Source organism: Lepidochelys kempii, chromosome 4 (assembly GCF_965140265.1).
Source record: "Lepidochelys kempii isolate rLepKem1 chromosome 4, rLepKem1.hap2, whole genome shotgun sequence".
NCBI classification, from domain to species: domain Eukaryota; kingdom Metazoa; phylum Chordata; order Testudines; family Cheloniidae; genus Lepidochelys; species Lepidochelys kempii.
Window position 1 is genome coordinate 114666765 of NC_133259.1, and position 13061 is coordinate 114679825.

The following is a 13061-nucleotide window of genomic DNA, read 5'->3' on the forward strand; positions in this document are numbered from 1 at the left end:
AGATTACTTCCCCTGGAGCAAGGTATGAAACAGACTGAGGGCTTATCCTCAATACCGGGGAGATTGCAGCAGCGTCAATTTAGCAGGTCTAGTGAAGACCCATTAAATGGACAGCAGAGTGCTATACGGTGGACTCTGGTGTTCCCCCAGAAGAGTAAGATAGGTCGACCAGAGAGCATCTCCCGTCAATTCAACACAGTGAAGACACTGGGGTAAATCGACATAAGCTGCACCAACTCCAGCTATGTTATTCATGTAGTTGGAATAGCATAACTTAGGTCGACCCACCCCGGTAGTGAAAACAAGCCTTTAGTCACAATCTGGTTCACGGCTTTCTCCTGGGGCAGCCCTTTGCTCAGAGTTTTGGCAAATCAACGTTTTGCCCCAAATGAATAGCAGCACTTAGTTATTTGACTATGAAATCACTCTTACTAAAATATAGATGTCTAAACTTCCACTTTAAGTTTGAAGATACCTTTATCTGCATCCCCAATTTCTTCAGTTTCCATGGTTGCAGATGTTTTTATATATTTCATTCTTTTTGTTGTGGTGTAAGGTTCTTCTAGAGAACGGGGAGATAAGAGATAAATGAGGAAATATTAAAAAATTTAAATTACTAAAAAATGCAATTAAAAAGTTTCTATTCTTGGCATTGGAGTTTGCTGTAATATTTTTCCCGATTTTGAAATAAAAAATAAACCTTGCATCACATTACAATGTTTTTTTTAAGTTGCATTTTTAAAAAAAAAAAAAATGTATAAATGATAGGTGTCGTAAAGATTCTACCAAAGCAGGTTACTGAATTTTCAAGATGCCAAGAAGAAAACAGCCTTTCCTAAAAACTGCATGGAATGTGAGCTAGATATATACCTTCTGGATGTTTACGTTTGTGTTTCTTTATATTTGTTTGTTTTTCTTCATTATGATTGCCATTTCCATTTATTTCCAGCTGAGCTGTATTATTTCTCTCATGCTTTTTCTTCTTCCTTTCTGCATTACTACTTTTGGAAGTTTCCTCATTTTCGTTCTCAGTACCTTCCTTTTCTTTCTTAGGCTTTTTGCCTTTTTTATTTTCCGGGTTATCTTGTTGGCTTTCTACTTTCACTTCTTTTTTCTTTGTCTTTTTGTTCTTTTGTCTTTCTTTTAGTTCTCTTTTATTCTTTTTCTTCTCAAGTTTATCAGCTGTCATTTCATTTTTTTCTGTAGACAATGGGTTTACTTCACTTTTTACAGGCTGGCTTCCTACTTTCTGCAATGGTTTCTCTAGTTCTTTTTTGCTTGGCCCCTTTTGTTAAAAGAAAATACTGTAATAAAAATGTCTTCCACATACTACTTTTGGTAATGCCACCCAGATCTACTGCATTATTGGGGAAGGGGCAGGGTGGGGGGGAAGAAGAGAAGGGGGAGATGTTATGCTCTGAATAAAAAAAACAAAACAAAAAACCATACACACCATGATCAATTATTGAGGAATAGCATTACTTGCTGGAGATAATGCATCTCAGTTGAAGATGAAAGGACATGCCTTACTCTAACTGTCCCATCTGAGATGTTAAAATTTACAACACATACATGCTTGTCATTTGTTATTCCACTTAATTTTGTTTTTAGAAGAATGAAGTGGGCATTTGCAATATATATTAGTTTATTCATTATTTTAGAAGTTCCAACATGATAAACTTAATTTCAGTGCAATAGCAACATTTCTAGGCAGATGGGAGTGCTCTGAAGCGGAGGCAAGCAGTAACAGGGAACTAGGCAAGTCTAGGCAGAGGGTAGTTCCTAAATTAAAATATAATAGTGAACAGGTTAACGTACTTCTCTATGAGAGACAGAAGGTGTTGGCAACAGCTAAGCAAAATCAGAATATTAAAACAAACTGGGAGCATCCAGCTCACATAGATAAAAGTTTTTTAAAAAAAATTGTTGAAAGTTGCTGGTTACAATTCCATAAGCAAGACAGAGTTCCATTTTGTACTTAAAGCATGGATTCACCATTGCGTTTTGCATGAAAACACAAGCACATACTCTCCAAACTTAAAACATTTACACTTCGAGTAACAAACTTACTACTGCCCTGCAGTGAGGCCACAAAGGGGGAAAAAAAACAAACAAACGGAATAGCTGGGACCACAAACAGTAAAAATACCTTAATCATACTTGACAATTATTGTAGGACATCACTACAGGGCAGAGTTAGAGTTGCTTGGTTGTCTTAACTTATCCAAACATATTAAGAAATGCTAAGTTAAGTGTAACCTTAACTCTGAATTTCCTAGGTTTAGAACACTTGACAGGGGGACAGTTGAGACACACCTTTGATGTTTTACCCTTACAGTATTGATATACTTAACCTTAAATTCATCTTAATGAAGCTGTGTGTCTGGGAACAGAATTATTAATCTTAAAATGCATTAGATAACATTTATATTTAATAAAGCTATTTTTCAATAGAAAAATCCAATTTTAAAGTTGCACTTATAAAATGAGTTAATAAAACACTCCAATGGGTGGATAATGAGACAATATACATACTTTTTGGTTACAATGGAAAAAATATTCAAAAATATAATTGGACACAGATGTCGGATTGGGGCAGCAATGATCAGAAAGTGGATTTTCTGTTCCTTACTAGAAAAAGCAGTCTGGGATAAGAAGTTTACACATAACCTTCCTACCACCACGATGCTGTCACTGCCTATAGCTTACCTTCATAGGTTGTTGTGAATACCCCAGCTATGCTGCATCAGCAATACATTCTGCCATAGATTAGCAAGAATTTGGTCTCATGTACTCTCCATTTGTCTTTGGACACCAGCAATGACCCTTCCCTAATATATAGTACTCAGTGACCGCAATAGGAGTCTTGAAAGTCTCCACCCTGTTGCCCTATTGTTGTATTTGTACTGAAAGATTGTGGCTTTGATTAGACTTACGTTGCTGGTTGCTTCAGAAAAGATCTCCCACACCTGGTCCAGGAGAGCACTATTGTCAACATTCAAGCTGTTCAGCATCCAATTCTGTGCAGAAAAAGAAATGAGAAGTGACAAGCATTCAATTTTAACTTTTTAACCATATGTAGGATAAGTATAAAATTAAAGAATTAAAATTAACTTAAGTTTGGTTAGGAAATGTGTGGGTGTTGTAAAGAAAGGCCATGACTAGCAAGTTAGAAGAAAGGCTTTCAAAATAATGAGTTATAAGGCCAAAAGGAATAAAGTAGGGAGAATGTATGGTTCAAAGAATAACTAATGGGATAAGTGAAAAGAAGGCCCCTGATTGATATAGGTGACTGCAGATTTTTTTAAAAAAAAAATCTTAAAGTGATCCAACATGGCCCTTCCCCAACCCACACACCAGTGTGAATCCAGGTGCAATGAGAAAAACTGTTGGACAGCTAGGAGCGGAAGAAAGGCCTTGGGAAGAAAGGAAGTTGTAAACCTTGTCTGGATTAAGACTAGAAATGTGTGAATTGTCTCCAATTGGTTTTTAGCTGAAGTCAGTAAATGGCAATGACATTTGTAAAGGGTATAAAGAAAGTCAACTCTTTAAGGGTTCATTGCTAATACCTGCCTGACCATGCTGGAGTTGACCAATATGGGTTTGAGCACCTTGGGGTTTAGCCCATTTGTAAGTATCTTGATCAAATGCTTATAAATGTTTTGTTACTATTTGGATGTAGCAAATGGTCTGTTATTTAGGCTTTTTAGGCATGTTTGGAGCAACTGCATAAAGTACTATTTTGCCTTTGGATTTAATAAAAGAATTTATGGTTAAATTGGTGTCTGGTGATTTCCCATACAGTAACTCCTCACTTAACGTCCTCCCGCTTAACCTTGTTTCAAAGTTACGTCGCTGCTCAATTAGGGAACAGGTTCGTTTAAAGTTGTGCAATGCTCCCTTTTAACGTTCTTTGGCTGCCTGCTCTGTCCACTGCTTGTAAGATTTTGTGGAAGAGCAGCAACTTTACAAGGGAGCATTGCACAAGTTACTCTTCTCCGCCTCCCTCCCAGCGCTTCCCCCACCGCCAAACAGCTGTTTGGCGGTGCTTAGGACTTTCTGGGAGGGAGGGGTAGGAAGGAGTGGGGATGCAGTGTGCTCTGGAGCAGAGGTCGGAAGACTTGGGCCTGGAGTGGAGTGGGGACGGGAAGAGGCGGGCCTGGAGCATCCCCCAGCAAAGTTGGAGCCTGTTCTTCTCTGGGTAAGCTGCCACTGCTGCTGCAAAGGTGCTTCCTAGCGTCCTTGCCTGCAGTGGGCTGTGCCTGTGTGGGGTAAGCCAGGAGCACTTCCCAACCACTGTACAGTATATCATGCCTTGTGTCTGCCCCCCCCCCAAAATGTCCTTGGAACCTAACCCCCTGCATTTACATTAAATCTTATGGGAAAACTGGATTCGTTTAACATCATTACACTTAAAGTTGCATTTTTTAGGAACATAACCACAACGTTAAGTGAGGAGTTACTGTATTAATAATTTCAAATTTAATAATTTCAACACCATATGACCACAAACTGATGAATTCTAGGAGTCAGCTGTTACAGTGGTCAGCAGGCTAAAAGGTTCATTCTCACCTTTGTGCTACTGCTTTAATTTTGCATATTATTTGCATCTATTATAATATGCCACATGCCAGCCATGCCTCTAACTGAGCACATCAATAGCTGCCCAAAATTCTTTTCCAAGTCATGAATTAGTTCCAGTCTTCTGAGTAGGAACTGCCAATTGTGCTAACATCCCCTTAAACCCTGTAATTGTTTATTAAGTAAGAGATAACATTCAGGCTCACTGAAGCCATTTGAAATATGGGACAAATGAGCACACTTCAAGGTCATTTCCTTAGTTTGCACAGATTATTAAAATGCAAATAAGCTTCACATGTATCTGTTTAGAAAATTGTTGGAGCTGTTTCAGGAGTTCCTGCTGCAGAGGAAAGTGCAGCAGCAAATTTATTTTGATATGAGAAATCAGCAGAAGCAGGGTTTTTTGGTTAAAAAAAAAAGATGGCTTTAATGGTGTGGCCAAAAAGTGGCCTCATTGCAATGTACTATTTCAGTAGTCCTTTCTTGGAACAAATGAAGTGACACTGCATTGTTTAAGTTTTTGATCGCTATAGCTTTGGTATATTACATTGCAGTGTTTCCAGGCAATACTATTCAATTCACCTGAAATCATTAATTCCTCAGAAAGCTACTCAAATGTTCACCTCTTCTGCAATCGTTCAAGAAGTTTCACCACAGCTTCTGTTTCCTGAACATATGTATTGTCCATTATCAGCCACACAAACTGAGACATGGAGTAGGAGAAACATGCTCACTTATCCCAGACATGTCTGCTATTCTTTGTGGACGCTATATAAAATGTGTGAAACCTGGCATAGTTATCTAGTGGCAGCTCCATAAGGGTCATCTGGAGGAATATAAGTTAGAGCCCTGAACAGCAGTGAGTTTCTGGCAGGAACAATGTCTAGCAGAAAGTTCACTACAATTTTTTGAGGTGTGTTTGCGGATGTGGAAGTTGGCAGAAACAGCAAATGGAGAAATATTAAAGTGTGTGGTTTGAGGGGACACAGACTTACAGAGGGGGAATTTGCACTTGCAGGCCTCCAAACCCAACAATTTCTCCAACATGTAATTTTTATCTAAATTATTATTAAACAGAAGGCCTTTCATCCAAAGATCAATGCTCTATTAATTAAGTCTCAGACAGACAGTTATTCTTCCCCACCTGCCAATTATACAGATGTACAGACAGGTTAAGCAACTTGTCTCAGGTAACACAAGTTAGTGGCACATATGACCATATAATCCATTTGTCTTCATTTCAAATCTACTACTGTCCCATTAAAATCATACCTGAAATTTGACCTTTTTTCTTGGAATATTATCATAGGTGTGCATTTGCTCTAAGACGTTTCTCACTTTGGGGCTAATGTTTGGCTTCTTCAATACTTCATGAATCTTCTGCAAGAAAGAAGCCGAATAACTTGTCAAAGGAGCACGGAGTTAACTAGCAAAGTCAGATGCAAGGTAAGATCAGAAATACAGAGTACCTTGAATAAATAACATCTGCAAAACATTTAGCGTATAGTCTACTATTTGCCATCTTTATATTAGACAAATTATACAGTCAATTCTGAAAGTGCTATAGTACTACAAAAAGTGCACGAGGAATACCAATTGAGTTTTTTGTTCTAAAAAACATGGTGGGGGTGGGGGAGGGAAGAGAGGGGAAAAAAAAATCACAGAAAGTGATATGAATCATTTACATACTTTACAGCTAAGCTGAAACACAACTGATGCACTAAGTTTGAAAATTGAAATTAAGGTATTCCACTACTTATATACTAAATGGACACACTATATAGCTCATCTTCGCTTTCAGATCATGCACTGGTGAGAGAGAAAAGTCAGCTCAGCTATCATCTCAAATTTAAAATATCTAAAAGTAGGACAAGTAGCATAACACCAAAGAACTTTGTTACACTAAAGTTTGGTTATACCCTGCGAGTTGTACTAGAAGAGAATGCTAGCTGGTTGTCTCTTCATAAAGCACTCCAGAATTTCACGGCCTCTTAAAAGAAGGGGAGTAATCGTTTTTTAATTTGGAAACCCAGTGTGCAGGTTTGTCAAAGCATAACCAAGAGACACTAGACTGCTCATGGGTTCTTCCCCAAAGGTTTTGTGCATCTCTCGGGACCACCAGATAAACAGGGAGGCACTGTAAAGCTATGCTACTTTTTTGTAACTTAAACAGTAAGTACATTGTACAATCTAGTGCCTATCTTCACACTACCATCCACTACTGAATTCAGGCCCTGTTCTAGCTATTCACTCAAATACTAAAATAACTTCAATGATATCTGTAATCCCATTTACTTGAATGGGATTACATAAATACTTAAGTTAGGTACTGGTTTCAGTGCTCTGCAGGATAGTGGTTTTAAGGCTTGTCTACACAAACACTTAACTTGCAACAAGCTAGGGTGTGAATGTACCCTGCCACATACTAAGTACCTGCTCACAGTTTCTTAGTGTGCTTTGATCTACTTCTGTTGCAAAGCAGGGGAGACCAGAACATACTAAGGAACTGTTAGTACATGTCAGCACGGTCCACACAAGTACTTAGCCTATGTGACGTCTACATTGTAGAAGGCTGTGTGCTTCCTCAGAGTGGAAAAAGAGCGGTGTGGCCACTCTGGGAAGGGCAGCAGCTCAGGCTAGCTGCCTGAGTATATACCTAACAGGTCAGGTGTAATTGTACTTGGGTAGCTAGCCTGAACTGCTGCAGCCATGCTGCTGTTTTTAGCATGCTAGCTCAAGTAGAGTTAGTGCACACATTCATCTGCCCCTGCTGGGAAGTATACTCCCAGGTGCAACGTAGACATAACCTGCTGTGCGCTAAGGGTACTGTTGAGTTGATTCACACTTCGCATTGCTGAGAATTAAATGTTCTCATAGACAAGCCCTTAGTTTACAGTTGATAATTTTTGAAGTAATTCAAGTGACTACTGTCAATGATGTTGCTATAGAGGTGGAAGAAACAAGGTTACAAATCCAGTTCAAGACCTGTATTACTGATTACAATACAGTCTCAATTATGAGACAGACAATGGGATTATTTACATAAATACTTACAATTCTCTACTTCATACATTCATTCAAGGCTGAGATAAAGAGATCTCTAAAACCCTCTTAGAAACCTCAAGAATCCTCTCACCAATTTTTGGTTGTCACTTTCTCCTTTTCCTCAATGTACAGCAACCACCCCACTAGAGAAATAATCAAATTCAGCTCCCTAAAAAGCAAGCAGGGTCACAATAGATAGACATACTCCCTGCAGGGGAAGAGCATGTTAACATTTACAGTGTCCAGCACAGGAGCAAGGACAGCACCTGAAGTTCTGATGCTCAGCTGGTGAGATGCATTAACGTTAGAGTGTCAGGCTTGTCTGCTCTTCTCCTCATTTAAGGCCATTTTTTCCAGAACATGCATTGCTATTTAAAATAAAGCATCTGTACATTTATTTTCCCAATATGAATTCATATTTTTTAGTATACAAAGTTTTCTGCAATGAAGTTGAGTTATCAGAAAGAAAACATTAATACAATATTTTTTTAAATTATTACCTGGATCCACTCCTGTTGTTTAACATCTCCTTTGTTAGTTTTGGCTTCATAACCCTTGCCACCATATTTCTGATCTTCACTTATACATTTCACATGGCTCTTATAATCATCACCCCTTAAATATTAATAAGCCACACTTAAAATCAGTAAACAGTGTTCCTTTTCAATTAACAAAACTTAACACGTCACAGTCAGTCTCTCAAACAAGGCAACCTTCATAAGCAGCGAAACTTGAGTTGTAATTGTACAATACAAATTTAGCTTCCAATACTATTAATGCTTACAAATGTGTACACGTCTGCCTGTGTTAGTGGCCCCATTGAAGTCAGTGGAACTATTCACATGAGTGAAGTAAAGTACATGTATATTTGAGGATTGCTTGAATTCCTGCCAGTCTAGAGCTTGATAAATATCACTTGACTTCAATGGATGTTAAGATTTGCAAAGAATGAAGAATTAGGTCTTTAATAAATATAAACGTATAAAGTAGTATACATCTCTAATTACATATAGAATTGTTATATTTAACATTTCCCTATGCTCATATTGTGGAAAAGCTATATTTTTCTGCTCTTCGGCAGAGTTTAAAAACCATTTAGAGAGCACCACTCACTGCTCAAATCTAAGGAGCCTATATGGCTCCCATTACCATAGCATCTGAGTGCCTCACAATCTTTAACACTCTTGTGAGGTTGTGATATATTATTTAATCCTTGTTTTACAGATTGGGAACTGAGACAGGCTAAGTGACTTGGCCAAGTTTACACAGGAAGTCTGTGGAGGAGCAAGGGAGACTTGGCTTCAGTTCACATTCTAGGTTAATGCCCTAACCATTGGACCATTCTTCCCCCTTCAGCAAAGTGGAATGGGGCCTGAATTCTGTAGCAGCTACTAGTGCTAAAATGGGAAAACAGATTAAACACACTTCTAAAGAAACTGGTTCCTGGACTTCGGAATTGTTTACCAAGTTCTGTCTAAGGACATTTTTCTGATCAAGTTATTGATAACTGAAAAATAGGGCTGATAATGGAAATGCTAATCCTACCACTAGTGAGCCTACTGGTCTGTACCTACAATTTTATTTCCTGTTAATTTAGATAAAATTTCTACTTTTGCATTTGGAAAGTTAGACTGTAGTGGGGATTTTTGAAGAATCTGGGTACTTACAGGGAGAGCTGCTGCAATTTTGGTAAAAAGTATTCCAGTCACACTGATTCTGCAGCAATCAGCAACGTTTTTGCCATAATCAAAAGCTCAAAGTACCATAATTCATAGCTGCAAAGAGTAACCATGGTAACTTTGATGTTTGTAGCATATAATAGGGATTGAAAAGTTTTAATGCGCACCTACATGCCGTAACACTTAAATTACTAACAAAAGAATACCAAAGATGAGGGAGCAACATAACAACTAACCCACTTCAACCTGCAGAGAAGTGCAGAATGCTATTCTCTCCCTTCCAAGCCTTAATTTTTGGGCCCTCTTACCCCACAATTAGAACCAATGACTGCCCCTGTTGTTTATATGTTTTTAGCATAATTTCTTGTCAGTTTCATGGCTGTATTTAAGGCTCTGAATAGAAACTGTGAAATTAATCTTCTCACTCTGCTACTACTTTGGAGAATCTATGCAGTAGAACCACTGGAATGGTTTACCACAGTGGTTTTCAAACTTTGTTTCTGGCAATCCAGTGGAAGAAAATTGTTGATGCCCGTGACCCAGCGGAGCTGGAGATGAGGGGTTTGAAGTGTGGAGGGGGCTCAGGGCTGGGGCAGAGGGTTGGGGTGCACAGTGGGACCAGGGGTTTGGTGTGCAGGAGAGGGCTCCAGGTTGCAGGGGCTCAGGGCTGGGGCAGTGGGTTGGAGTGCAGGAGGGGGTCAGGGCTCTGGGTGCTGGTTCTGGGGTGTGGCCAGGGATGAGGGGTTTGGAGTGCAGGAGGGGGCTTCTGGTTTGGGGGGCTCAGAGCTGAGCCAGGGGATTGGGGCACAGGCTTACCTTAGGCAGCTACCAGTCAGCGGCACAGTAGGGTTCCTGCCTGTCCTGGCACCGTGGACTGCACTGCACCCCGGAAGCAGCCAGCAGCAGGTCCTGCTCCTAGGTAGAGGTGTGCAAGCGGCTCCGCACAGCTCTCACCTCAGGCACCGCCCTTGGTCAATGGGAGTGCAGAGCCAGTGCGGCGGGGGACAGCGCATGGATCCCCATACCCCCCACCTAGGAGCTGGACCTGCTGCTGGCCACTTACGGGGCACAGTGCAGTGTCCGAACAGGTATGAACTAGCCTGCCTTAGCTGGACAGCACCGCCGATGGGACTTTTAACCGCCTGGTTAGCAATGCTGACCAGAGCCGCTGCAACCCAGTACTAGGTAGCAACTCGCAGTTTGAAAACCACTAGTCTACCAACTGCCAACTCAGGACAGCACATGTTTTGGTTCACACTTAAAGGGTATTTGCGCAACGTTACAGCTAGAGTTGTTGGTTTGGGTTTTTTTTTTGGTTTTAAATGAAACCCTGAATACCTCACAAAATAATTTAACTCCAACATATCCTAGGAACCTTTTCTATGGTCACTGCTGATTGTGCAAGATCATTAACATACCAAAAATCTTTGCCACAATCCATGCAAGAAAGGCACTGGCAGTTTCTGCAAATGTTTACATGTTTTTCAACTTGTCCTTTCTTCACAGACTCGCCACATGCACTGCAGGTAAAAACCACCATTTTGATGAAGTGATCAAAATAGTTTCTTCTCAAAGGTGCTTACAACTGCTTCTTTTTCAAATTGAAATCTACAAAAAAAATGCAATTCATATCATAACTCTGAAAAAGCATGAGAATTATATTTAAGAAAAACATAAGCAACCCACACAAATTAAGTGCATGTGGCTCAATCTACCAACAGCAAATCTATCAGACTTAAATGTGAATAAGATTCACACGTTAATTGCGCTTTTATGTAACATTCATTTTTAATTGCAAAAATATTTCTTTGTATATACAACTCAAATAATTATTCTGATGTTTTTCAGTTGAAAACTGCACGTCACAAACTCAGACTACCTCAGATTCCTGCCTTTCCTTCTCTCCTCACATTAAAGTGCTTGCCAAATCTTGCTGTTCTCTCTTTGTAAGATTTCTGAAATATGCCCTTCCTCTTTGTCTCTGCTGCTAAAATCCTGGTTCAGACACCATGGTATTGTCTCACATCTGAATTAATTTAACCTCCCTTATTCCGAACTGTGGAAAGTCATGGACTCTAATCTATGCAACTTTGTACTGATAAAAACCATCTTCTCCTAGCATTTTGACTACATCATGACTTTCTGCTGTTATCACCATTTCCCGGTCACATTTTGCATAAAGATCAAAGTCTTTTCACTCAAAATTTAAGGCTTTATCCCTCTGCCTTGACCATCCCTTGCTCTCCACCTCACTTTTCTCATTTTAGTTCTCCTCCCAGTCTTGCCTTCATGCCTTTTTTAAAATTCGCTCCCATATTTGGCTCTCTCAAAGGGGTATCTCATGCCAGGCATCCTTGGTCTTCTTCAGATCCCTTTTGTAGAACCCATTTCTTTCATTTAGGGCATGTCTACGCCACAGCAGCACAGCTACAGTGCTGTGGTGTTGATGCTTCCTACATTGGCACAAAGGGTTTTTCAGTGTAGTTAAGAAGAATTCTGTTGACCTAAATTCTTCTACACTGGAGGTTAGGTTGACCTACTACAGCTTTCAGGGCACAAAAATGATCACACCTTGAGGGCAGGTGGCGTGCACTAGTCTAAATCAATATAATTTAGACCGATTCAGGGCTGGTCTACATTGGCAATGCTAAAGCACTACCACGCTTTAAAAAAAACAAAAAACGCCTCCACGAGGGAGCATAGCTACCAGCGCTGTCTACACTAGCGCTTTGCAGCGCTGAAACTTGCTGCGCTCATGGGGGTGTTTTTTCCACACCTCCGAGCAAGAACGTTGCAGCACTGTAAATTGCAAGTTTAGACGTCCTCTGCAGTGTGAGGAGCCCCCCCCAGCGGTGCAAGAGTCACACTGTCCACACCCCCGCTAGGCTGGCAGGAGACACTCTCCCATCCATGTACCTTCCGCTTCTTGCGGAGGTGGAGTAGTTACGCTGCGGGAAGAACTCTCTCCTATCGATATATCGCGTCTTCACCAGATGGGCTGCTGCGCAGACATAGCTCTGTAGGGCAGACTTGCGAGGGAGCTAGGCCACCCTGTTTCAAGCCTACCCCAGGCTTGAGCATTACCGCCGGCGATCCACCCCCGGCCGCAAGCTAGGCTGCGCTCACCTCGCAGCGACAGCGCGACCACGACCGGTCCCGCCTCCATCGTACAGCGCAGGAAGGCGAGGAGTGGATGGGTCACGGCCCACGTGGCCCACCGGCGTGAACGCCGGGCCGATCCCCGCGGGGCCCCCGGCAGAGCGCGCGCCTCCCAGACCCTGCCATTATTTCCCCCTCCCCGAGGGGCTCGTGCCGCCAGCGCGCGGCTCGCCACAGACCCCGCCACACCCCCTCACAGCCGGGGCTCGGCCTGCTCCAGCCGGCTTCCATGCGGGGGAGGCCCCAGCCTGACGCGGAGCTCGCAGCTGCTTCCCATGCCCGGCAAGCGCCCCTCAGACCGCGGCCGAGGCGCCTGAGGCGCTCCGAACCGCGCAGGCCGAGGCGAGTCCCCCTCCACTCACTTTAAATGCTGCGCCACCGCCTCCAACGGCCAATCCCGCACCCGGCACGTGCTGCGGCTACCACCTCGCCTCCCCCCAACTCGGCCGCCACTGAGCAAGAGGTACGGCCGCGCCCCAACTGCGCCTGCGCTCCGGATGGTGTCACCGTGTTTCCCTTCCCCCGCCGCACGTGCGCCTCGGTGTCCCCGCTGCCGTCTTCCCTCCCGGCTCGCATGCCACCTCCAGTCTTCTCCCC

The 13061-nt window shown here is 41.9% G+C and overlaps 1 protein-coding gene across 4 annotated transcripts in view; it reads right to left on the reverse strand.

The window, feature by feature from the left end:
* LYAR (Ly1 antibody reactive) overlaps nt 1-13003 on the reverse strand; it is a 55280-nt gene extending 42277 nt beyond the window's left edge. The window contains exons 1-8 of one of the 4 annotated variants that reach the window (XM_073342513.1): nt 12827-13003; nt 12222-12303; nt 10724-10913; nt 8127-8241; nt 5854-5961; nt 2937-3020; nt 871-1285; nt 476-562 (exon numbers count right to left, since the gene is read on the reverse strand). In XM_073342513.1, the coding sequence (XP_073198614.1) occupies nt 476-562; nt 871-1285; nt 2937-3020; nt 5854-5961; nt 8127-8241; nt 10724-10845 (931 nt within the window). In that variant the 5' untranslated portion in view covers nt 10846-10913; nt 12222-12303; nt 12827-13003. Of the gene's footprint in view, nt 1-475; nt 563-870; nt 1286-2936; nt 3021-5853; nt 5962-8126; nt 8242-10723; nt 10914-12221; nt 12307-12826 lie in introns of all 4 variants that reach the window. The other 3 variants (XM_073342512.1, XM_073342511.1, XM_073342514.1) reach the window with 3 other exon arrangements.
* Nucleotides 13004-13061: the final 58 nt, after the last annotated feature.